At 49.5% G+C, this 26,666-nt stretch overlaps 1 protein-coding gene across 48 annotated transcripts in view; it reads right to left on the reverse strand.

The window, feature by feature from the left end:
- Positions 1–26,666, reverse strand: part of PTK2 (protein tyrosine kinase 2) — a 296,019-nt gene that overhangs the window by 174,938 nt on the left and 94,415 nt on the right. For all 48 annotated transcript variants that reach the window (XR_016236040.1, XR_016236042.1, XM_089335789.1 and 45 more), the window contains one exon: positions 7,478–7,565. Coding sequence is in view for 46 of the 48 variants with exons in the window: in XM_089335789.1 (XP_089191915.1) it covers positions 7,478–7,565 (88 nt within the window). In the remaining 2 variants the exon portion in view is untranslated. The remainder of the gene's footprint in view (positions 1–7,477; positions 7,566–26,666) is intronic.

Genomic DNA, 26,666 nt, shown 5'->3' on the forward strand with positions numbered 1-26,666 from the left:
GCCGTCTTCTGAGACACTGTCAGGCCCCCCCTGATCTCAACGCCGTTTTCTTAGACACTGTCAGGCCCCCCTGATCTCAACGCCGTCTTCTGAGACACTGTCAGGCCCCCTGATCTCAACGCCGTCTTCTTAGACACTGTCAGGCCCCCTGATCTCAACGCCGTCCTCCTGCGCATCACACCTTCTCTGGCCTTCCAACCTCCCTCATGAAGGTCACAGGACATGGAGGTCCACAGCACAGTGAAGTCAGAGCTGGCCTGCGGTGCGCTGGAGGTAAAGGGAGGGGAGGGCAGGGAGAGCAGTGCTCTCAAGCCAAGACTGCTGGAAGCTGCCGAGTGGAGGAGGCTCCAGCTGAGAGCAAGCACTGCCTCCCAGGGGAAGCCAGCGACCCTCAGACGCCCCCCCCCCCCCCCCCCCCGCCATGGGTCTTCAGAAGCTAGTCTGTTTCCTTTTCCCAAGAAGCGAATACAAATTCTTGGAGGAGAGAACTCTCCGTCTAGGCCCTAAAGATTCCCACACCTGATGTTCCACAGATGAAGAGCTCCAGGGAACTCCCTGGCTCTGAGAGTCAGTGCGAGGCACTGACAGATGCGAGGAGTCAGACACAGAACACAGAATACAAGGCAGACAACTTAGCCGGTAATGAGGGCCATAAAAATTACCTGACCAGAAGAATATATTTCCCCAGGGAAACAGGGACAAGCATTTGGTATGGTGGCTAGGATACCGCTGGGGACAGCCACAGCCAGAGTCAGATTCCCACTGGCTGCTAACGCGCACCGTGGGAGCAGCAGGTTGTGGCTCGAGCAGCTGGGCCCCTGCCATCCATCTGGGACACCTGGACGGAGTTCCAGGTTCCTGGCTCCAGCCTGCCCCAGCCCTAGCTGTTGCAAGCATTTGGGGAGTGACCCAGGGGGTGGAAAATCCTTCCTTGTCCCCCTCTTGCCTTTCAGATGAAAATAAAACCTTAACAGACGCTCTGAACATAAATTTAGCCATACATGAGGAGAGCTGCTCATTGATAAGATTAATCTGAGCTACAGATCAAAGAGAATACTTGAAAATAGGAAAAAGAGGTTAACAGATACAAGGGGATACACCGAGAAGTTCTAACAAAGATCTAAACTGAAGGAATAATGAAGAAATGAGGAAAAGCCACATCTGAATAGAGATCCACTAAGACATTTCTGGAACAGGTGAAACAGACATGAACCCACAGAGGACCTAGAGCACAGCACAGACCAAGCAGGGGTGGGGAGGAAATCCACAGCTACTCTGCAATGAGACCACAAAACACCAAAGACAAAAAAGATCTCCAAGTCATCCAGAGAGAAAAGACAGCACCCCAGAAACAGAACGGAAGCTGACTTCTCAATAGCAACGTGATGACCAAAGTGCAAACAGAATACCATCGCAGTGCTCACACAGAACAGATACCCAGCAAGATACTCAAGACACAGCAGACCTGGATAACTCTTGAAGTAATGGTTATTTACTATCTGTGCCAAGCAGTCAGAGAAAATATATTCTCCTCAAGCAAAGCTGAAACCTTAACGAATCTAAATCTGTGCCAGAGGACGAACCAACTCTAAGTAAGATTTCATCAGTGTTGAATGAATCACAGTCTCTAATCACAATGCAAAATTATTTTTGAAATGAACCAAAAAACTAGATTTTACAACCACTTGTAGTTCCACCAACAGGGTTAGCCAAATGTGCAAAGCACAACGATGAGCCAAATGCTTCCTAGAAAATCTCCCTGAACGTGTCCATGAACTGAGAAACAAACAAAAACTAAACCAAAACCAAATTCAGGCCAACGACAGGAATTCAGAGGGCTGGGGGAGAGCTGCAGTCAGCTTATAGCCGAAGCGCAGGACTGAAACACACACGCACAGTAAGACACAACAGCTGGCAAGCAAAAGCAACCGACACTCAGAACCATGGTGACCTGCATGGAGTCAAAGGGCAGGAGGTGGGGCGAGGACACAAGGACATGGGATGGGCAGGTACCAAGCTGTTGTTTTCATTTGAGCTGCAGGTCCTGGGTAGCCGCTTCATCATCAATATCACAGCTTACAAAACAACGCATGTATTTCATGTTAAAGAATCTACATAATTAAAAACAATCAGCGCTATGAAATTTCAAGTCCCTTAACGGAGGATCGATTTAGCTGAGAAAGCAGTGAAAACATATGGCTGCATGTATGTGCACATCTTATTCAGCTGCATGGACTACAGGAGATTCTGAGTTAGACTGGCTTCAGGTTCCAGGCCCTTATAACGCTATTAATCCATCTCAGAAGTCTGAAAATTTCCACACAACTTCTCACACATTACTTGAGTTGCATTCTTATTATGGGGACCAATTATTGACTCATACCCTTTTTCTTATTGCATGTGTTTAAACACAAGTTTCAGCTTTGGAATTAAACTGATTCCCAAGTTGGGTACTGCAGATCAACATATGGCTTCATTTATAACAGTTCGAGAACTTCAACCTATGTAGAAGGATGCCTCTGTGTGGACATTTGACCATGGCAAGTCAAAGGGGAAACGACTTGTCAAGCCAGCAATGAAAAATCATACTATCTTCAATATTTTCTTCCCAGAACAGGGTAAAAATAAAAAATATAATATTTTAAAGACACATATGGAATCACAGCTCTTTTAAGCAACAGCATTTAAAGTGGTATCTTCCACACCCATGAAAATATGTAGCTGAGTAACTGTGATGGGTGCCTCGACTGTAACTCAGCAGAATTTACCCGATTCCTTGATGGACATGTGCAACGCCTCCTGTTTCTTGTCCTATGATATTCCCACGAGCACCTCTGTATGTGTATGCATGCATTCATGTGTCAGGACTTATGGATTACTTAGCATGAATTCCTACAAGAATTATCAGCTCAAATAATAGGCAACTGCCAGTGCTCAACCGTTCTTCTACTCAGAAAAACAGCAAGGTAAAGGGAGCCACCAATCAAAACAACTCAAGAGTACAAGCACAGCTGACGCTCTCAGGACACCTGCTGCCCCCCTGAGAAATCACCACGCTGTTTCCCACGGCCTCCTGTGGCTTCCGCGTCAGCTTCCCCTCCTTCCACTCACTCTCTCCTGGCTTGACACACCAGCAGCCCACGTGGAAAAGAGGAGTGACCATGATTACCCTTACATCTCCTTTAAAATGCATGTGCTAGTATGCAAGTACAAAATAAACATGACCATTAGAATAATTTTAGAATGTTTTAAAATCTTTCTGGATGTTACAAAAAGGTACCATCTAACTGAGAAACTTTGAAGAAGAGAGTGTAGAGATGGATGACCACGGCAGGCAGGCTGCAGGGCTGGAAGGATCATACAGAGTACGCAGGGGATACACCACCCAGAACGTGCCGCTCACACCGCCACCTTACACGCGACGGTAAACACTGAATCCCCAGACGCCTGGTACTGTCCACAACGCCCCATCACTGGGCAATCCCGTGGCAGACCGACTTGCCTGGTTTCATCAACAGAACCACCCTTGGGCGGGCAGCACTTGCCACTGCTTCACCGGCCGAGGCAATCAACCGCAGAGTCAGAGGCACCTCACAGCCGCGGCTGCTGACTGCAGAACCACGGGGCAGGCTAGTGCTCACCCTAAGTTCCTTTAAGCAAGGCCATCCTTACTCTGCACTTTCACTCCAGGTTTTAAGACAACTCAACTGAATTCTATACACGGCAAACACAGAAGCAAGACCTCCCAAAAAGGGAAACTAGGACACCCAGGAGCCGTGAAAAAGGAACAAAACAGTTACAGACTCTCGGTCAGCCTAGCAATTATAGAAAGGAGTGCCTATCTAGGCCTGCATTAAGCATGCTAGAACCCAGTATCACCAAAGTCACCACAAAGTGCCCTGGTGGGCAGATTTTTTCAAGGAAAGTGTGTCAGTGCACTCACAGGTCGTCCACAGGAGAGAGAATGCGGTACAGGTCAAGGGAGTGTGTCAGTGCACTCACAGGTCGTCCACAGGAGAGAGAACGCGGTACAGGTCAAGGAAGTGTGTCAGTGCACTCACAGGTCGTCCACAGGAGAGAGAACGCGGTACAGGTCAAGGGAAGTGTGTCAGTACACTCACAGGTCGTCCACAGGAGAGAGAACGCGGTACAGGTCAAGGGAGTGTGTCAGTACACTCACAGGTCGTCCACAGGAGAGAGAACGCGGTACAGGTCAAGGGAGTTTGTCAGTGCACTCACAGGTCGTCCACAGGAGAGAGAACGCGGTACAGGTCAAGGAAGTGTGTCAGTGCACTCACAGGTGGTCCACAGGAGAGAGAACGCGGTACAGGTCAAGGAAGTGTGTCAGTGCACTCACAGGTCGTCCACAGGAGAGAGAACGCGGTACAGGTCAAGGGAAGTGTGTTAGTGCACTCACAGGTCGTCCACAGGAGAGAGAACGCGGTACAGGTCAAGGGAGTTTGTCAGTGCACTCACAGGTCGTCCACAGGAGAGAGAACGCGGTACAGGTCAAGGAAGTGTGTCAGTGCACTCACAGGTGGTCCACAGGAGAGAGAACGCGGTACAGGTCAAGGGAGTGTCAGTACACTCACAGGTCGTCCACAGGAGAGAGAACGCGGTACAGGTCAAGCACCCTAGTCCACAAGTCGGAAATGTCCCCAAATTAAAAGTCGGAAATGTCCCCAAAGTAAAAGTCGGAAATGTCCCCAAATTAAAAGCTTTTTGAGCACCAATATATCGCCACAAGTATAAAACTCCACTCCATGAAAACGACTCATGCACAAAATATTTAAAAATACTGTATATATAAAATTATCTTCATACAATGTGTATTAGGTATAAATGAAATATAAACAAACTTTGTATACTGACTAGGGGTCTCACGCCAGATATCTTAATACCTATGTGCAAATTTGAGCTTTTTAAACAGTATTTATTCATTTATTTTCCAAAACTCTGAAACACTTCTGGTTCTACGTGTTTCAGACAAAGGGCACAAAACCTGAATACACATTCCTTGTCACCTCCTTCACCAAGATATTCCATCAGACGGCTGAAGAGTGAGATGTCACACACGGTGAACCAAGGTGTAAATCGAAACTCAGGTTTCCTTACGAGCAGCGCTCCACAACCTGAGCCGGGACCAAACAGGCCTTCTCCCTTACCCGTTCACCAGACTTCACCTTCTCTCAGGCAGCCCTGAGTGAGTGCAGGCCAAGTAAGCTGCCGCCTGCGATGCCAGCAGATTATACTGGAGTGCCAGTTTGAGTCCGCTGCTCCACTTCCTATCCAGCTCCCTCCCTCCCTCCTTCCCTCCCTCCTTTCTTTCTTTCTTTCTCTCTTTTTTAAGATTTGTTTATTTGAAAGGCAGAGTTACAGAGAGGCAGAAGCAGACAGAGGGAGAGGTCTTCCATCTGCTGGTTCACTCCTCTAGTGGCCTCAACGGCCAGAGCATCCAGCTCTTTTCTAATGGGCCTGGGAAAGCAGTACAAGATGGTGCAAGTCCTTGGGTCCTGGCACCCCGCACAGGAGACTGGACAGAGCTCCTGGCTCCTGGCTTCGGCCTGGCCCAGCCCTGGCTATTGCGGCCATCTGAGAGTGAAACAGAAGACAGAAGACCAAGTCTGTCTCTGTAACTTTACCTTGCAAGTGAATTAATAAATCTTTACAAAAACAAAAGATACTTACTTACCTTAAGTCCATTAACCTGACACTTCCTTTATTACTACCAATCACACAAGAAAACAGGACCTCCCCACCCACTGCAGAGGCAGAAACGTGCTTCTACGCAGGAACACCCATCGTTACTTCACGCGCAGACAACAGCCTTTCCACCTCTCTCTGCTCTTTCTCGGCAGGACGTGCCCAGACTCTTGACAACAGACACTTTTCCTTCATTATTTCACTTTCCATTTTAGCTCAATCGCTGCGTCCTACCAAACCCATCCACTAAATCCACTTACTACTGTACTCGTCTGTCTGGCTTGTCAGGACACCTGAAGAGTCTCCAACGTGCTTGGAGCCTATAAAGTACTGCCTCCTATGAAGACCCTCCATCTGGGGGGGTGTCCCACTCGAGGGGACAAATCAAGCACTTCGGGGGCGCACGCCGGGCCTGCCAGTCGAGATGCCCGTTAAGGCACTCATGGCCCTACTGCAGCATCTGGGCTGGGTGCCCAGCGCTGCTCCCGACACCACTGTTTTGTTCAGGCGATGGTATGGCTGACGTACTCAGCGGAGTTGATTTTTGCGAATTATACAAATCACTATCAAAATTATACTGATATAGCTGGCTCCGACAATAATGTCTACATAAAACAAGCTTATTGACGCTGAAATATAATACCTACTAGGATTGGTGTTCTTTTGTTTTCTAATTTATTTATTTGTGAGACAAGAGTTACAGAGAGAGGGAAAGACGAAAGAAGTCTTCTATCCTCAACGGCCAGAGCTGGGCCAATCCAAAGCCAGGAGCCAGGAGCCTCCTCCAGGACTCCCCCATGGACGCAGGGCCATCTTCCCACTGCTTTCCCAGTGGGGAAAGAGAGCTGGATAGGAAGAGCAGCAGCCAGGAACCCAACAGGCACTCATATGGGATGCCAGTGCCGCAGGACAGAGGCTAAACCACTGTGCCACAGCGCCAGCCCCTAGAGTTAACTTTTCGAAGATCTGCCTACAGGACTGGCATTTGCTACAGTGATTAACCCGCCACTCGGGACATCAGCATCCCATGTGGGAATGCCTGATTCCAGTCTCCACTCCTCTACTTCTTCTTCAGATTTATTACTTATTTGAAAGAGTTACAGAGAAAGAGGGACAGAGAAACAGACAGACAGACAGGGAAGGGAGAGAGAAAGAGAGAAAGAGGGCCACCTGCTGGTTCACTCCCCAGATGTCCCAGCAGCCAGGGCTGAGCCAGGCTGAATTCAGGAGCCAGGAGCTTCTTGCAGCTCTCCCACGCGGGTGGCAGAGGCCCAAATGCTGCCTTTCGCAGGCCATCCGCAGGAGGCTGGATGTGAAGTGGGCCAGCTGTAAGGGATGCATGTCACAGCTGGCTGCTTTACCTGCTACACCACACCGCCAGCCCGGCCACTTCCGATCCAGCTTCCTGCTACTGTATACCTTGAGAGGTGGGAGATGACGGCTCAAGGACTTGAGTTACCGTCATGCACTTCGGGGACTCAGACTAAATTCCAGGTTCCTGGGTTCAGGCTGGCCCTGCTGAGGCTGTTGTGGGCACTTGGGGAATAAACCTGCAAGTGGAAGATCTCTCTCTCTCTCTGCCTTAAAAAAGAAAATACAGACAGGTTTTTAACAATTTTCTCAAGCATACAAAAGTTCAGAAAGTACCAAGACTTCTACTGCCCTAGAGCAACAAATTTGTCATCTCCAAAACATTAGATTTAATTCTGAAGTAAAAACATGTAATAGGCAGGGTTCAAAGAAACAGGAAGTGTATCACAGCACTGTCTCATACCTGTTGATAGAAGAAATTCAAGGTTGGTTTGTCTTCAGTAAACTGATTGAGAAATCCTTTGGGCAAATAACGAATTCTCAATTCGTATCTGAAAACATAATTCATAAAACAGAACAATCAGAAAGTAACTCTCAACACACAGTGCCTTGTTGTCTAGTAATATACAATATTACTGAGAACGGCATTAACAATTGCTCTGGGAAATAATTCCTAAAATAAGAAAAAACAATTAATTTTTAAATGGAAATTTTTTTTCAGCAAACAACAAGCATGTCTCTTTGGTCCGCTGTAGCTCAGTGATTCCGCAGGGGAGGGCGTGCTGGAGAGGCCGCAGCTGCATGCGTCCCTGACCGCCCACCCCTAACGCTTGCCTCCCACCTCAGTTATCTAAAGCTACAACCGCAAAATTGCACTCCCCTGTCTGCGCTCTATCCTTCAGTACTAAGCCCGTGAGAGTCACCCACAGCGAGGGGCTGCCGTTTGCTCCTACCAAAAACGCACTGCACTGCCTGACGTGACGAATGACTTGTCCACGGTACTGCTGAAGGGTCCCTGGGCTGTTCCACCCTGTGGTTATTAGCAGTAGGAATACTTCTCTCTCTTCTTATCCCGGAATCAAAGGCAATGCATTTGCTCAGGAAGAACGCTTCAGGGACGGGACAGCAAGGAGGCGTCCTGAGTGCTCTGTGTCACCCGTGTTCTTGGTGTCTGCCACGTGAACCTGCTGTGCGTCTCTGCGGAACACCTGTGCACACCCTCACGGAGGATATACCCGGATGCAATCCCTGGCCACAAGGAATGCACACTTGAGCTGCAGCAGACGTCCCCACACAGGGTCACGTCCACTCCCGACCCTTTCAGCTCGCTGGCCTCTGACGGGCATGCTGTGACAGTGGCACTGGCTGCAACTGGCATGAACGTGCTAACTGATGAAACTGAGCATGCTTCATGCTTGTTGGCCATTTTTCATACCTTCTTTTGGAAAGTGTGTTTCCACTTTTTTTTCCCTACTGGATTGTCTGCCTTTCTCTCAGCCACCTTCTTCACTGTACTGATTATTCTTTTTTTTTTTTTTAAAGATTTGTAGATTTATTTTATTTATTTAAAAGACAGAGTCACAAAAAGGTGGAGAGAGAGAGAGAGAGAGAGAGAGAGAATATCTTCCATCCACTAGTTCACTCCCACAAAAGTGGCAGCTGAACCCACCCAAAGCCAGGTGCTTCTTCCAGGGCTCCCACAAGGGTGCAGGGGCCCAAGCACCTGGGCTATCCTCTGTTGCTTTCCAGGTGCATTAGCAGGGACAGCCAGGACTCAAACTGGCGCCAATATGGATGCCAGCACTGTAGGTGGGGGCTCTAACTCTCTGCGCCACAGCACCGGCTCCCGATGATTCTTTTATATTCTACATATGAGACCCTGTTAGACATAGTATATGCTTCCTCCAATTCTGTGGCCTGCCCTTCTGAAAGCTACATTTTTAATTATTCTTTTTTAATCAATTAACTTATTTGAAAGGCAGAGTTACAGAGAGGCAGAAACAGAGAGAGAGAGAGAGGTTTTCCATCTACTGGGTCACTCCCCAGATGGTTACAACGGCTGCAGCTGCACTGATCCGAAGCCAGGAGCTTCTTCCAGGTGTCCCACATGGTGCAGGGACCAAAGGACTTGGGTCATCTTCCACTGCTTTCCCAGGCCATAGCAGAGAGCTGGACTGGAAGTAGAGCAGCCAGGACTGGAATTGGCGCCCATATGGGATGCCGGCACTGCAGGCAGCAGCTCTATCCGCTACAATGGATGTAGCATGGTGTCGGCCCTTTTAATTATTCTTCTGCTGCTTTTTCATGCCCTTTAGAAGGGGACTGCATCGGAAGCAGAGCAGCCACGACTCACTAGTGTTTACACAGGGAGGCAGGAGCTGCAGGTGGCAGCCTAACACAATGTGCTATGATGCCAGACCCCATTGCAATTTTCCTTTATAGAAGTCTAACAGTTTTGGGCCGGCACTGCGGCTCACTAGGCTAATCCTCCATCTTGCGGCGCCGGCACACCCGGTTCTAGTCCCGGTCGGGGCGCCAGATTCTGTCCCGGTTGCCCCTCTTCCAGGCCAGCTCTCTGCTGTGGCCCGGGAGTGCAGTGGAGGATGGCCCAAGTACTTGGGCCCTACACCCGCATGGGAGACCAGGAGAAGCACCTGGCTCCTGGCTTCGGATCAGCGTAGCATGCCAGCCGCGGCGGCCATTGGAGGGTGAACCAACGGCAAAGGAAGACCTTTCTCTCTGTCTCTCTCACTGTCCACTCTGCCTGTCAAAAAAATTAAATAAATAAAAAATAAAAATAAAAAATAAAGAAGTCTAACAGTTTTAATAGTTTTCTTTTCTTTTGAATTTAGGACTTACTAGCTACTTAACCACTGTATTTCTCTCTAATCAACTTAAGAACCAGGGAACAGAAGTTAACTCCCCATTCTGCAGCCCAGTCAACTCAGGGGTCAGCTGCAGGGTCACTGTGTCCAGTACTCAAGCAGGTCACAGGAGACTTTCTGCACTGTTGCTGCTCCCATTTTAAAGGTAAGTTGAAGGGCGGAAACTGAGGCAGAAAACCAACACTGGGCAGCCTGGCTGCACATCTGCCCCAGCACCGGCAGCCTGCTGCAGCTGTAGCTATCAACTGACCCATCCTGAACCCTCACTCAGCACACACAGGAACTGGGACAGGCATTTTACACAGATCATTTCTCCTTAGGGAAGCATAAAGAATGTGTGCTCCGGATCAGGACTGCATGCGGGAACCCAGCCACGTCCCAACGTTATCTGTGCCTCAACTCTGTCATTAGAGTACTGGGACAAACGGAGGAGTCCATGAAAGCAAAAAACCCAGAACAGTCACTGTTTGCTTGTTTGTTTATTATTTATTTATTTATTGGACAGGCAGAGTTAAGACAGTGAGAGAGAGAGAGAGAGAGAGACAGACAGACAGACAGAGAGAAAGGTCTTCCTTTTCCGCTGGTTCACCCCCCAAATGGCCGCTACAGTCGGTGTGCTGCGCCGATCTGAAGCCAGGAGCCAGGTGCTTCCTCCTGGTCTCCCATGCGGGTGCAGGGCCCAAGCACTTGGGCCATCCTCCACTGCCTTCCTGGGCCACAGCAGAGAGCTGGACTGGAAGAGAAGCAACCTCCTGGGACAGAATCCGGCACCCCAACCGAGACTAGAATCCAGGGTGCCGGCATCGCAGGCGGAGGACTAGCTGAGTGAGCCGCGGCGCCGGCCCAGAACAGTCACTGTTGATAATAAATGGTCTCTAAGGTTGATTCTGCTAGTAATCACTCAGCAAATATGCATGCTAGCATCAGTCCTATCTCAGGCACAGTCTAAAGAGGCAAAACGCTGCCTCCTAAGTTTGCATTTTCGTGGTAGACATGTGACAGCTAATACAGATTACAGTGACAGCGGAGGAAGCACAGTGATGCAGTACTTTACAGGCAGTACTCCAGGGAAGGACTCTGATTCGGCGATGCTGAGCAGAGATCTACGGAGGAGAGTAGGAGAGGCGCTGTGCAGCTACACACGGCCACGGAGTTCTGAGGGCAAGTGCAGTCGCAGCAGAGCCCGCGGGGGCACTCAGTCCACAGGATTCCGGGGAAGGTGGGACCGGGGCTGCACCACTCGGCCCCTGCAAGTCTCAATGAGAGGAAGCTGCTGGAGCCTTGTGAGCAGCGTGCTGCCCCCGGCTCTGCTGACCAGGGCCGACAGACAGCAGGAGCTGAGAGAGAAGAAAGGTGAGCAGGAGGCCCGGGCCAGACCCTGAATGAAGTTAAGCGGCCGGCACTGTTCCAGCAGGTCCAGCCGCTGCCTGAGTGCCGGCATCCATACGGGCACCACGCCAAGTCCCGGCTGCTCCACTCCAATGCAGCACCCTGCTAGAGTGTCTGGAAAAGCAGCCGACGATGACCAAGTACCTGGGCCCCTGCCACCCCTGGGGAAGACACGGTGCAGTGCGAGGGCCCAGGCTCCCGGCCTTGCCTGACCCAGCCTGGCTGCTGCAGCCATTGGGAGAGAACGATGCAGGGCTGACCTCTCATGTTTGCCATGAAGCTCTCATGCGCACACTCTCTATATCCAACTCTTTCCAATGAAAAACACCTTTTCTTAAAGAATCTGCTAGAAATCAAGCAGGCTAGTCTCCCCATTTCATGAAGAGAAGTTCTAGGAAACTGCGACTCCCCGCCGTCCTACAGCAGGTGGGAGGCAGACACGCTGTCTGCAGCGGAAGCACACGTGAACGTGCAAGGCATCTAGGCTTCCACCAGAGGCCCTCAGCTCCAGCTCTGGATGCAGTGCAGTGAAGGCATTCCGGCCCTGGCTTCAGGGCGCAGTAGTCGGCACACAAACCTGCTGAAACTAGCTCAAGGTCACCTCGTTCCAGTCCAATCACCTGCCCTTTGCACTTAGAGCCGTAACACTGACAGCCACCTTCCGCAGCCCCACTGGTGACGGCGTCGCATCTCCCTCTGCCAGGACACGCATCACTCTCCTCCCCCTCCTGTCACTAGCCTGAGTCTGCATCCTCTCGGCTACTCTCAGCTTCTCTGCTGCAAGACTCTCCTGGCTTCCCAAGGGCCAGCTCAATCCCATCTGCCCCTGTGGGTGTGTTGAAGCTATTCCTTTCTTTCTTTCTTTCTTTTTTTTTTTTTTTTTTGACAGGCAGAGTGGACAGTGAGAGAGAGAGACAGAGAGAAAGGTCTTCCTTTGCCGTTGGTTCACCCTCCAATAGCCGCCATGGCTGGCGCACCGCGCTGATCCGATGGCAGGAGCCAGTCATCAACTAACACTGAGAAGGTAAAAATACAGTGAGCAACATGGCATCTGCAGTCTCAAAGCATCTCTCCAGACTTTTTTTTTTTTTTAAATAGATTTATTTATTTATTTGAAAGAAAGAGAAAGAATGGCTGAGAGAGAGGTCGTCCATCTACTGGTTCACTCCCCAGATGGCTGCAATGGCCGGAGCTGGGCAGATCTGAAGCCAGGAGCCAGGAGCTTCCTCCAGGTCTCCCACGCGGGTGCAGGGCCCCAAGGACCTGAGCCATCTTCTACCGCTTTCCCAGGCCACAGCAGAGAGCTGGTTCGGAAGAGGAGCAGCCGGGACTCAAACCAGTGCCCACATGGGAAGTCGGCACTGCAGGCAGCTTTACCGCTACCACAGTACCGGCCCCATACTCTATGTCTTAACTACAAAGGCCAAGTGGTAACTTCATAGTGGAGAAGCCTGGGTAGCACCACCTTAAGCAATGCTATGAGTTAGAACTACCTGTAAACTGAGTCGTGCTGTCATTACAGATTTCCTGACACAATGCAACGAGAAGGGCACAACATCCTGACCATCAACATTTTGCCAAAACTGCAGAACCTTGACATAGACTGAGGAGCACAAGGTCATGAATGACACCGGCAGACTGAGGAGATGTCCCAGCTTAGAGGAGCTGGAAGGAGCCAGGACAGCACACGGGCAGTGTGGCACTGGAAACCAGACCCTAGTCCAGAAAAATGACATGAAATGGGGCAACTATGACATCTAAGTCCTGAAGAGGAGTTCACAGTACTCATCACTGTGTCAGTGTCAACTGTCCTCTTTTAATAGTTATAATATAATATGCTTGTAGATTTTAGCATTTAGGGAGCCGGCACCGTGGCGCACCAGGTTAATCCTCCGCCTGCGGCGCCGGCATCCCATATGGGCGCCGGTTCTAGTCCCGGTGGCTCCTCTTCCCGTCCAGCTCTCTGCTGTGGCCTGGGATAGCAGTAGAGGATGGCCCAAGTGCTTGGGCCCCTGCACCCACATGGGAGACCAGGAAGAAGCTCCTGGCTTGGCGTAGCTCTGGCTGTTGTGGCCATTTGGGGAGTGAACCAACGGAAGGAAGACCTTTCTTTCTCTCTCTCTCTCTCTCTCTCTCAGTCTGTAACTCTACCTGTCAATTAAATATATAAAATCTTAAAAAAAAAAAAAAATTTAGGGAGGTTAGGTGAAGGACACAGAACTTCGTATGATCTTCCCACTGCTGATATACTGAGAATTTTAAACCTCCTCTAACCCTAAGGCTCTTTTGTACCTGTGATAATAAATACTCTCACCAGAAGCAGTTTTCCAGCATGGCTAATAAACACCAGTTGCACTGCTATGGACGCACCAATTTTAAAACAACTTTAACCAATCAGATGAAAATGTGCCTTCATGCACGGCATCTGTACATTAACTACTTTGGGCATTTCTCTCGCCAGCTCAGTCTGACTGAAGATCACATGCTCCGAGCACCAGTCAGCCAGAGCTGTCCCTCCAGCCGATGCCGCCCAGCCCGCCCAGCCCAGCTCTGCTGAGTCTCCTACTTCCTAAACCCTGTGTAATGCCAGCGGTGGGTTCTGCTCACGGCGGCTGCGACTCAACAGCAGGACCCCCTTATCAGCCTAACCAAGCTATTTGCTGCTTCTGATTCAGGTAATGAAAGGTCATGATCTCAGACTTGGAAAATCGTAAATACAACATTTTCCCTGAAAAGCAAGAAAATGATGATGACAAAAGTCAGGACACTGGTTACCTCTGCAGGCAAAAATATAGAATCTAACTGGAAACGGAGCACATCTGCACGCAGATTACACTCACAACCTTATTAGTCCTTTGTTTGGAGGGGAGAATCTTGGAAGGAATCACAAAATACTGACACTGAAACATTCTCAAAATTGTGGGACACAGCCAAAGCAAAACTTGAGTGACAATTTACAGCTCAAACACATTTACTGAAAGATGTGAATAAGTGGAAACTAAGAACGAATGCAAGTGAGCTAATGTTCAATTTAAAATAAATAGAAATAATAAAATATAAGATGAAACAGTTAAGATTTAACAAAAAGGTTTTGTGGTGAGAACACATTAACAGACATCAAAAACAATGGGCAATGATGTCATAGGCAACACCCAGACAACAGTGAACCTGTAGGACAGGTGACAGGTTACTCAATAAATACAAACAAGGGGGAAAACTGGATGCAAACTGTGTAAGTACGAAAAGCCTAAAGGCCTAACTTGGATCCTAGTTCCAATGCTTCTCTTTGTTTGGAAGATTTCCTTTATTGGAAAGGTGGGGAGCTATGAAGACAGGGAGAGACCTTCCATCTGCTGTGTCACTCCCTAAATGGCCACAATGGCCATGCCAGAGACAGGCCAATGCTTAGGAGCTTCTTTACTGGTGACAGAAGTCCAACTATTTAGACCACCTTTCATGACTGGCTCCTGGCTTCACATCAGCCCAGCTCTGGCCAGGGCAACCATTTGAGTAGTGAGCCAACTGAAGAAAGACCTCTCTCTGTCTCTCCCTCTCTGTAACTCTGCCTCTCAACTACATCAATCTTTAAAATAAATACTAAATTTTAGAGATGCTAGTGCTTCCCCCATGACTTCCGGCAACATAGTGGAAAGTCTTCTATTTCAGAGCAAGGGCTCTTCACCTTGGGAGATCCCGCTTCCTCCCCTCGGGCTTGCGGGACATCTGGAAGGAAGTGGACATGATTTTGCTTGTTGCAGCTGCAGAGTGGGGTGGACTCCCATACAGGGGAGAAGCAAATAATGTACAGAGCAACTCCCGACAACAAAGCATGATCTGGCCCAAAACACCAGTGGTGGTGAGACTGATGAGGCGGCACCGGCGCTGTGGCATGGCAGGCCGTGGTATGCAGCGCCAGCATCCTATATGGACGCCAGTTCGAGTCCCAGTTGCTCCATTTCCGATCCAGCTCTCTGCTATGGCCTGGGAAAGCAGTAGAGGATGGCCCAAGTCTTTGGGACCCTGCACCTTCATGGGAAGACCCGGAGGAAGCTCCTGGCTCCTGGCTTCAGATCAGCACAGCTCCGGCTGTTGCAGCCAACTGGGGAGTGAACCAGCGGATGGACGACCTCTCTCTCTCTGCCTCTCCTTCTCTCTGTGTAACTCTTTCAAATAAAATTTTAAAAACAAAAAAGACTGATGAGGAGCCTGGCATTACAGACACATACTGAAACCTTATGGATGGGAAAGTATGATGTGTGAGATTTCGTAAAAAACAGTACAGGGAGTCAGAGAGGAAGAACATGAAACAAAATGACCACAAGGCGACAACTGCTGTCAGCGGCAGGTACATGCAGTTTCACCATTACAATTCCATTTATCGTTGCACATACTTGAAATTTTCCATAATTTAAGATCAAAACAGAAAGAAAAGCACATAACCGAGTAATGGATGCAGCATTTTCTGGACTTAGTGGGCAAGCACCAGTTGGGACGCTTGCTATCCAAGTGCCAGGCTCAGTGTCTGCCCTGGCTCCTGATGCCAGCTTCCTGCCAGTGCAGACCCCGCCCAGAGCTGCTGGTCCCTGCTCCCCGTCTGGCTCACAGCTTCAGCTGTTGTCGGCATTTGGAGAACCAGCCAGTGGATGGAAGCTCGCTCTCCGTAATAAAATACAAATTTAACACAAATTTAAAAACCAGAAGTCTTAAATAACCTTCAATTCATGACTTTGTTGTCAAAGTGATATATATATATATACACATCATTCATTACCAAAAAAATGGAAATTCAAGAGAATTTTGCAAATAATTCCAAATTTCTACAATGCATGATGTTAAAATTTAAAAACAAATTTCAAAACCAATTATACTAAAGAGAATGATGAGGGAAGATGAAAATTTAGTGGCCAATATTTTTGAGATTTATTTTATTTAATTATTTGAAAGGTAGAGTTACAGAGAGAGACGGAAAGAGACAGAAATCTTGCATCTGCTGGGTCCCTACCCATATGGTTACAATGGCTAGGAGAGGGCCAGGTGGAAGCCAAGAGCTTCTTCCGGGTCTGCCATGGACTCGGGCCCCTTGCGATGCTTTCGCAGGCACATCAGACGAAAGCTGGATTGGAAGCAGAGCAGGTGGGATTCACACCAGTGCCTATATGGGATGTGTTGTGCCACAGCGCTGGCTCCCATTGGCCAAATTTCAAAAACTTTCTGCATGGTTTGTAACTACGCAGACCAGTGTTGTAGTAGAGCAAACACAGCCAACAGCATATATCCTTCCACTTACTATACGTATCTCTGTGGAGAATGCTTTAGCTCTCTGACAACTATCAAAAGCAGTAACAAAACAGCTGGAATAAGACCTCTGTATCACTACAGTCAAAACCATTCAACTAAGAGTTTCTCAGCTACACCAGACTCAATCATTCGGCTTTCATTATGTGAATGCTTTGGTGAAATTAAATAATGTTATTTCATCATTATTGCGTGTTTTTAAATTTTAGTTTTGGAGCTGGCAATGCAGCACACAGGTTAAGTCACTGCTGACAACGCTGGAGTGGCAGCTCAAGTCTGGGCTACTGTACTTCCAACCCAGCTTCCTGCTAACAAGCAGGACATGGTCCAAGCACTTGGCCCCCTGTCCCTCATTTGGAATTGCAGGCTCCTGGCTTAGGCCTGGCCCAGCCCTGGTCATTGCGACCATCTGGGGAGTGACCATCACATGGAAGATTCTCTCTCTCCTTCTTAGCTCTCCTCTCAAATACTCTTGTCATCCTCTGCAGTACATCATACAACTTGCTGATAAATAGACAATGATATTAAAAACATGAAATACATCTGTGATTTTAATTTAAATTACTCTCAGTACTTTCTGGCTGGAGGGAACCCTTAGAGACAGAATATTCCAGGAACCTGGGGGAGGCACTGTGGCACAGTGTGTTCAGCCACCGTTCGGGACGCCAGTCTAATAATTCTAATCCCGTATTAGAGTGCCTGGGATTGAGTCTCACCTCCACTTCCAGCCAGCCCCCTGCTCTGCAGGCAGCAGCAGGTGGTCCAGAGCCCTGGATCTCGCTGCTCAAGGGGGAGACCCAGATGGAGACCTAGCTCATGGCCTGGCCCAGCTCCAGCCCCAGTTCTTGTGGGAATCTGCAGAGTGAACCAGCGGATGGGAGAATCTCCCTTCTCCCTTCTCCCTCTGTCATTCACCTGGGGGTGAGGGTCTGGGTACCAGATCTGATCACACAAAAGCATGAGAAAGAAAATATCAGAAGAAAAAACGAGGGGAAGTAAGAGGAGAGAACAAGGAAGCAGAAGGGACACTGGAGCACAGAGAGCAAGGGAAGAAATCCAATGGCGTAACTCAGAGTTAAATTATAAAAGCGGCTGTTAGAGCTTCCTTGTTTATTTGCTTATACGCTGCCATGGCAACTCAAAATTGTATCAAACACAAGGGGGGTGGAGCCAAGAAGGAAGGCACACTACAGCATTTTTCGAAGGAGGAACCTTTGTGTTCTCAGTTTCTACCACAGAAGCATTCGCAAGTGTTTGATAACGACTGGTGCATCTCAAACCACACTACACTGTGGAGGCGTCACTTCAAAACGCATCAGTCTGCCTCTGCTGACTGTCTCTTATTGCTTGAAAAAAAAAATTTTTTTTTGACAGGCAGAGTGGACAGTGAGAGAGACAGAGAGAAAGGTCTTCCTTTGCCGTTGGTTCACCCTCCAATGGCCGCCACGGCTGGCGTGCTGCAGCCGGCGCACCACGCTGATCTGATGGCAGGAGCCAGGTGCTTTTCCTGGTCTCCCATGGGGTGCAGGGCCCAAGCACTTGGGCCGTCCTCCACTGCACTCCTGGGACACAGCAGAGAGCTGGCCTGGAAGAGGGGCAACCGGGACAGAATCCAGCGCCCCGACCGGGACTAGAACCCGGTGTGCCGGCACTGCAAGGCGGAGGATTAGCCTAGTGAGCCGCGGCGCCGGACTATTGCTTGAAATTTTTTAAGAACTTTCATCGGATTCAGTATGACAATGAAAGATTGGCTTTTCAGGTATATGCATATGGAATGACATTCTAAGATACAATCAAAAATGTACTGGAATATAACCTAGAAAAGTACTCAACCATGTTTATTCATTTTCTTTCGTCATCTTTGAAAAATGACTGTTTTTGTCCTGCAAAGGTCTGGAGGTGAAAGCCATCTCTGCACAGCGAGAAGCTCCAACCAGCAGTGAGAGCAGCACTAGGAAGGGGAAAGTGAGTCACACTTTGATGACAAAAAATTTTCCTTTTTCTCGTGCTCTGAAAATGACCACAAGGCTTTCTCTCAGACCTGGCCTTCAAAGCCGACTCCAACCTCTTACAGGACTAGCTGCATCTGGTCAATGCAGCTGGAAGCCAAGCATAGCACAGCATGTAGGTGATTTCAGCCCAACAAAATTTAATCACCTCAATTTAGTTGACTGAAATTTAACTAAGGGAAAAATCCTGAAGTTTAAACGTTTGGAAGAGGACCAAGCATTGTGGTGCACTGAGGTAAGCCTCTGTCTGCAATACCACAACCCAAAACAGCACAAATTTCAGGCCCAGCTGCTCTGCTTCCAAGCTGGCTTCCTGCGATGCACCTGGGAAAGCAGCAGAAGACAGTTCAAGTACTTGGAAGCCTGCATCCAATGTAGGAGACTCAGATGGAGTTCCAGGCTCCAGGCTTCACCATGTTCCAGTCCCAGCAGCTGTAGCCATGTGGGGAGTGAACCAGTGGACGGAAGATCTCTTGGGGCTGGAGCTGTGGCGCAGTAGGTAAATCCTCCGCCTGCGGCGCCAGCATCCCACGTGGGCGCTAATTCTAGACCCAGCTGCTCCTCTTCTGATCCAGCTCTCTGCTGTGGCCTGGGAAAGCAGTGGAAGATGGCCCAAGTCCTTGGGCCCCTGCTTGGGAGACCTGGAAGAAGCTCCGGGCTCCTGGCTTCTGATCAGCACAGCTCCGGCTGTTGTAGCCAATTGGGGAATGAACCACCGGATGGAAGACCTTTCTCTCTGTCTCTCTGTAACTTTATCTCTCAAATAAATAAATAAATCTCAAAAATAAAAAATGTCTTTCTTAAAAAAAAAATCTTTTCCTAGCTCTCCCTGTGTCACTCTGCCTTTCAAATAAGGAAAATGCTGCTGCTGCTGCTTCCTTTTTTTTTTTTTTTTTTTTTTTTTTTTTTTTTTTTTGACAGGCAGAGTGGACAGTGAGAGAGAAAGGTCTTCCTTTTGCCGTTGGTTCACCCTCCAATGGCCGCCACGGCCGGCACGCTGCGGCCGGCGCACCGCACTGATCCGATGGCAGGAGCCAGGTGCTTCTCCTGGTCTCCCATGGGGTGCAGGGCCCAAGCACTTGGGCCATCCTCCACTGCACTCCCTGGCCACAGCAGAGGGCTGGCCTGGAAGAGGGGCAACCGGGACAGAATCCGGCGCCCCAACCGGGACTAGAACCCGGTGTGCCGGCGCTGCAAGGTGGAGGATTAGCCTAGTGAGCCGCGGCGCCGGCCCGAAAATGCTTCTTTCTAAAACTTGCTGGACAGAAACCTCTCAAACAGTATAATACCGTTTGCTGTATTACAAACTACATACAGTAGCATATTCTGGACCTCTCTGGGTGATTCAAGCCCCTAACAAGTTTTATGCACTTAACGAGGATCTCCTAGCAGCTCAGAGACAGGGGAGCCCTGTCTGACACTGGACCAACTAGGAAGCTGCAGGGCCAGGCAGGGGTGTGTGCGCACACCCAAAACGGAGACCCCACACTTCAGTACAAATCCCTGGTGGGCTACGGCACTGTTGGAGCCAGCAGCTACCCCCAGAGAGGGTCTGGGACATCCAGTTCCCACTGACACATTTTATCACTTCCTTATTTTGAGACGTCAGTGATCTTACACAACACATATGTTGTCAACAAGATTCTTGCTTGGTTATTTAACCTTTTACTTTTTAAAAAGAGTATCATGTTATATGTCATCTGGCATTTTTTTTACCTGAGGTGAAATTCATATAAAATATTTACTCCACGGGCAGGCGCTGTGGCACAGGGGGTTAACACCCTGGCCTGAAGCAACGGCATCCCATATGGGCGCCGGTTCATGTCCCAGCTGTTCCTCTTCTGACCCAGCTCTCTGCTATGGCCTGGGAAAGCAGTAGAGGAAGGCCCAAGTGCTTGGGCCCCTGCATCCACATGGGAGACCCGGAAGAAGCTCCTGGCTCCGGATCAGCACAGCTCTGGCCGTTGCAGCCAATTGGGGAGTGAACCATCGGATGGAAGACCTCTTTGTCTCTCTCTGCCTCTGCCTCTCCTCTCTCTGTGTAACTCTGACTTTCAAATAAATAAATAAATCTTTTAAAAAAATTTTAAGAAGTATATACTCCAGTGGGACTCAGTGCATTCACAAAATTGGGTTGGGACTTCAAAACTGCATCTATGGTGTTACACACAGCATGGAACACAACTATGCCTGTTACTGTTCCGCTGAGAATAGTCCCCAAGTATTTAACTGTCACTGGGACCCCCAGGAACCTGCTTGCTTCTGTAGCTTAGTGCAGAACCCAGAGGCGGCCTTCCAGACAGAACCCGAAGTGGAAGTGCAGGGCGGCAGGGCAGGTAACGGCTGGAGTTTCCAGGATGCGGGCTGGCCTCTCCAGCAGTTCCTATTCATCCTCTCCCTGTCAGAGCCACACCCTCTCAGCTAGAGATACTGTCAGACAACTCACTCTCGCTCAGAGAAAACTCTCATCAAGGTCTGGATTTTCACTTCCAAACCTGTCTCTATTGCGACCCTGTACTGTGGAGCTGCGATCGCCATATTCATCACTGCATGGAGTCTGGCACCACTGTCTGTCGACTGCATGTGTTGAAAATGCCTTCTCCCATTCTGCAACCTGTTCACATTTGTAGAATGGCTTGATGTATCAAATTTGCCAATGGTTTTGAAAATGAATTATCTGAAAGCTAGAGTGACCTAAAGAAGGAGAAACAGAGAAGGAGAAGGAGCTCCCATCCACTGGTTCACTCCTCAAAAGCTCCCGACAGCCAAGGGTAGGCCCGGCCAAAGCCAGGAGCCAAGAACTCCTTCCGGGCCTCCTACACGTGCGACAGAAACCCGTTCCTGGGCCAAGACATACTGTCTTCCCAGGATGCATCAGCAGGAAGCTGGATCAGAAGTAGAAGGGCTGCAACACAGGATGTGGGCGTTCTGAATGTCAGCTTAATCCACTGGGCCACAAAACCTACCCGAACCGTCCTTTCAAGGGTGGGCACTTGGGGATGTTAAGAAAACTGCCCCACCCAGGGCCAGAGACACATCCACTGTGAGTTCCACAAACCTTTTTATAACTATTGCTTGTGAAGTCTCACAAACTGTCCACGGCAGATGGAGCCCAGTGAATGGTGTGAGGCAGGATACACTTCTGCTGTTGCTCGTCTTCCTACATGGAGAGCCATGCACCAAGCACTCCTGCCCCTCCCTCTGTAGAGTCACACTACCTCAGCCAGTGTGATCACACACACGCGATGCAAACTAAGCTTACTGAAGCACTGAAAGAAGGAAAGCTCAAGTAAACTTACTCCCCAGCATGAACAGACCCTGAAAACCACAGGCCATCCGCTCCACAGACGAGCCCTGCTTCTTTCAAGTATTAAGATCTGACTTCCTGGGGCCGGCACGGTGGCACCGTGGGCTAAAGCCCTGGCCTAAGTGCCGCCATCCCATATGGGCGCCGGTTCTAGTCCCGGCTGCTCTTCTGATCCAGCTCTCTGCTATGGCCTGAGATAGCAGTAGAAGATGGTCCAAGTCCTTGGGCCCCTGCACCCATGTGGGAGACCCGGAAGAAGCTCTTGGCTTCGGATTGGCACAGCTCCGGCCATTGCAGCCATCTGGGGAGTGAACCAGCAGATGGAAGACCTCTCTCTCTTTGTCTACCTCTCTCTGTAACACTGATTTTCAAATAAATAAAATAAAAATTAAAAAAAAAAAAAAGATCTGAATTCTTGGGGAGGCTTCTGGCCTGGTGACTACGATGCCTCTGCTTCACATCAGAATGCCTGGATTCTACTCTTGCCTCTAACTCTTGCCTCGTTTCCTGCTGATGAGGACTCTAGAAAGCAGTGGTGATGGCTCGCAAGTGAGTCCTGTCAGCCATGTGGGAGACCTGGATAGCCTTCCCCGTCCCTGGGGCACTTAAAGGAACGAACCAGCAGACAGAGAGCTCCCTTGCTCTCTCCCTACCTACCTCTCCCTTCCACAGTCTCTGTCTCTGCATCTACAATTTAAAAAATGAAATTGAAATAAAGATATCACTTCTAAGAATTAAAGCCCTCACACACACACACGAGCTGCGGATGTTTGCGGAGAAGAGCTTCGGGAACATTCAGTTACATGCCCATGCAGGAGTGAAGAGGGCGCTGCTAGGTGCGAGCACTCCGTCTCCACTCTGCCACCCACGCAAGCCACAGGACCTCTGGGGACAGTCATTAACCTCTCAAAACCACAGCTTCCTCATGAGTAAATGGCAAAGGGTAGGCTGGCACTGCGGCGTGGCGGGTAGGCCACCACCTCTGACTCCAGTGTCCCATATGGGCACAGGTTTGAAGCCCAGCTGCTCCACGTCCCATCCAGCTCCCTGAAATGTGCCTGGGAGAGCATCAGGATGGCCCAAGTGCTCAGGCGCCCATGGGGGAGGCCGGGAAGAAGTTCCAGTCTCCTGGCTTCTGCCTGGCACACACAGCCCCCACCGCTGTGGCCATCTGGGGAGTAAACTAGCGAATGGAAGACTGCTTTTTCTCTCTAACTCTGTCTTCCAAATAAATAAAAAATAAATTTTTAAAAATTGACAAAAGGAGAGTGTTTACTTGATAGAAGTATCATAATACAAATTAATTTTAATAGACTACGTCAAGGGCTTATTAAGCACAATGTCAGACATCTCATAAGCAATGAGCTAAAAGGGTTCCTAACTTAAAAGGATACTTTTTGGTATCTAGTTGAAAATACATTTTTATGTCGTCACAACAGTCTGCCTCCTGGCTTATTTTACAACTGCACTACTAATATATTCATTTACCCAATTTTCACTCAGATATTCTGCATCAGGTGTCTACTCTATTCCAAATGTGACTAGAGGCAGGATTAACACACAGAGTACCGAAGCAGAAAGCCTTGCAAGCAGTACCCAAGCAGAAAGCCTTGGTTGAATGAGCCTTGTATACAACATCAACCGGGAGGCGCTGCCCAGAAACCTGAGGCATTGAGGGCTGAGCGCCTGTGCTGAATGAGGGAGGCCACGCGTTGCCTGCAAGCAGCAGAGGAAAACAGAGCCACAGCAGTTCACAGCCCCACCAGCACCACGACAGGCTCCGTCAAAATCACAATGAAAGCAGGGAAGCTGGCACGCAGCACGAGGAAAGCTGCAGAAGGTCAGAGCACAAAGGGAGGCAAGGCAAAGGGAGCCCGAGACGGAAGGTCACGCCACTCACCAAACCCTAACGCTGGCACCAGGAAAGAGTACAGCAGCCGACACACCAGCACGAGTGTTGAGGGAAATAGAGCTAAGTTACAGTACAGAATTAAATGGAAAAGGGTCATCTCAAAGGACAAATGTCGGCCGGTGCTGCGGCTCACTAGGCTAATCCTCTGCCTTGCGGTGCCGGCACACCGGGTTCTAGTCCCGGTCGGGGCGCCGGATTCTGTCCCGGTTGCCCCTCTTCCAGTCCAGCTCTCTGCTGTGGCCAGGAAGTGCAGTGGAGGAGGGCCCAAGTCCTTGGGCCCTGCATCCCATGGGAGACCAGGAGAAGCACCTGGCTCCTGCCTTCAGATCGGTGCAGTGCGCTGGCTGTGGCAGCCATTTGGGGGGTGAACAACGGAAAAGGAAGACCTTGCTCTCTGTCTCTCACTGTCTAACTCTGCCTGTAAAAAAAAAAAAAAAAAAAAAAAAAACCAACCACAAGACGAATGTTCCTAGAGCGGAGGCCAAGGACAGCAGGAAGGAAGACAGAGGGCAACAGACACTCTGGGGGTGGTAGGAGGGCTCTCTGGGTTCTCCAGCTGGAACGATTTTCATGTTGAATTAGGTGGCTTACTGTCTCCTATTAGCTCGGGCTTAAACACACCCCTCTGTGTGACGGCTTCTCACTACTTCTATCGCTAGCCCCTTGCTTGACCATCATCCAAGTTTTTTCCTGGGTTATTCCAGTAACTTATTTATTCTCTTCCCCGTGTCCACCCAATTAAATGTGTGAATTTAATGGCAAAAGCAGTTCTACCAAGAATAGAAAACAGCAGAAAAGAGGCTACTTGAGCAGCCAAAAACATAAAGGCTAAATGAGGGAGAACTGTGGTCCATGACGGGGAAGAAAACCAGGACAGTCTAGTATCTTGGAAGCTAAGTGAAGAACAGTTATTAAATTCTTCCAGTCCAGCTCTCTGCTGTGGCCCTGGAGGGCAGTAGAGGATGGTCCAGTTCCTTGGGCCCTGCACCTACATGGCAGACCAGGAGGAAGCACCTGGCTCCTGGCTTCAGATAGGCACAGTGCGCTGGCCGCAACGTGCCAGCCATTGCGGCCACTTGGGGAGCGAACCAATGGAAAAAGGAAGACCTTTCTCTGTCTCTCTCCCTGTCTAACTCTGCCTGTCCAAAAAAAAAAAAAAAAAATTCTTGTTGACGTGGGCCTTTGATGCTAATACAGCTGTCCTCCTCATCCCTAATTGCTATGGTTTGGGTAACAGTACGGGTGTCTCACAGAGCGCAAGGTTGATCCAATGACGGCACCCAGGAGGCGGGCCCAGTGGGAGGGTCTCAGGTCACCTGAGTGTGACTCGTGACTTCCTGCTGCCTGGCTCACCAAGTGCTGCTCCCTCGCACCAGTGCCCTCACGGCGCTGCCCAATCCTGGACAGCACACGTCTCAAACTGTGAGTGAAAGTGCACCTATTCCTTTGTCATCATTTAGCTTCTCTCAACTTTGTTAGTTGTAGTAAAGAAAAGCTAACTAATATACTAATGATTTTGTTGCTGTTGCTGAGTTTTGTACGGGGCCAGCACTGTGGCGGAGCAGGATAAAGCTCCACCTGCAGCGCCAGCATCCCATGTGGGCTCTGGTTCAACTTCTGGCTGCTCCACTTCGGACCAGCTCCCTGCTAATGCACCTGAGAAAGCAGTGCAAAATGGCCCAAATCGTCGGGCTCCTGCACCCACATGGGAGACCCGAAGAAGCTCCTGGCGTCAGTCTGGCATAGCACAAGCCAGTGAGCCATTTCGGGAGTGAACCAGTGGATGGAAGACCTCTTTCTCTAACTCTGCCTTTGAAATAAAATAAAGAAACCTTTAAAAACCTGTTTTCATAAAGTACTCACAAGGCAATACCAAGCCTTTCGTCCCATAGTCACTACCAGCCTGGTACGCTGCGTTCCCTTCCTACTGCTACTTCTATGTGAAATGTCGTCAACTTCAAAATCACTTCCTATCATTTTTGTTTGCAGAGCCAGTGCACACGCAGGTCTCCCCGAGTTTCTCCTTCTGGCACCAGAAATGCTCCTGCAAAGTCCGTCTTCCGTCCTCCCGAGGGTCCTCTGGTGGTGATTCTTTCAGAACAGTCTCCATCGCGCCGGGTTCTGGAAGAGCAATTTACCCAGGCCGACAAATACAGGTTCCCATTCTCTTTCTCACCTCTGACTGCATTTTTCCCACTGAATCTTTCACATTTATAATTGCCATTCAAACTTCCGCTTATGTGTCAGTTAAGATTAAATTTTTTTTTTTTTTTTGGGGACAGGCACAGTGGACTGTGAGAGAGGGGGAGAGAGAGGGAGAGGGAGAGGGAGAGGGAGAGGGAGAGAGGGAGAGAGGGAGAGAGGGAGAGAGGGAGAGAGGGAGAGAGGGAGAGAGGGAGAGAGGGAGAGAGGGAGAGAGAGGGAGAGGGAGAGAGAGAGAGAGAGAGAGAGAGAGAGAAAGGTCTTCCTTTTGCCATTGGTTCACCCTCCAATGGCTGCTGCAGCCGGCGCACCGCGCTGATCCGATGGCAGGAGCCAGGTGCTTCTCCTGGTCTCCCATGGGGTGCAGGGCCCAAGCACCTGGGCCATCCTCCACTGCACTCCCTGGCCACAGCAGAGAGCTGGCCTGGAAGAGGGGCAGCTGGGACAGAATCCGGCGCCCCGACTGGGACTAGAACCCAGTGTGCTGGCGCCGCAGGCGGAGGATTAGCCTATGGAGCCGCGGCGCCGGCCAGTTAAGCTTAAAATTTGAAAATGTAATCTTTTAGAATAAGTCTGAGTTTTTTCTTGGTTGCTTTTAACACCAAGTCTTGTTCTCTCTGGTACACTATTTTACAACTACTGGCAAAGCATGA

Source organism: Oryctolagus cuniculus, chromosome 6 (genome assembly GCF_051225735.1).
Source record: "Oryctolagus cuniculus isolate XC-2025 breed Fujian yellow rabbit chromosome 6, ASM5122573v1, whole genome shotgun sequence".
In the NCBI taxonomy this organism is placed as follows: Eukaryota; Metazoa; Chordata; class Mammalia; order Lagomorpha; family Leporidae; genus Oryctolagus; species Oryctolagus cuniculus.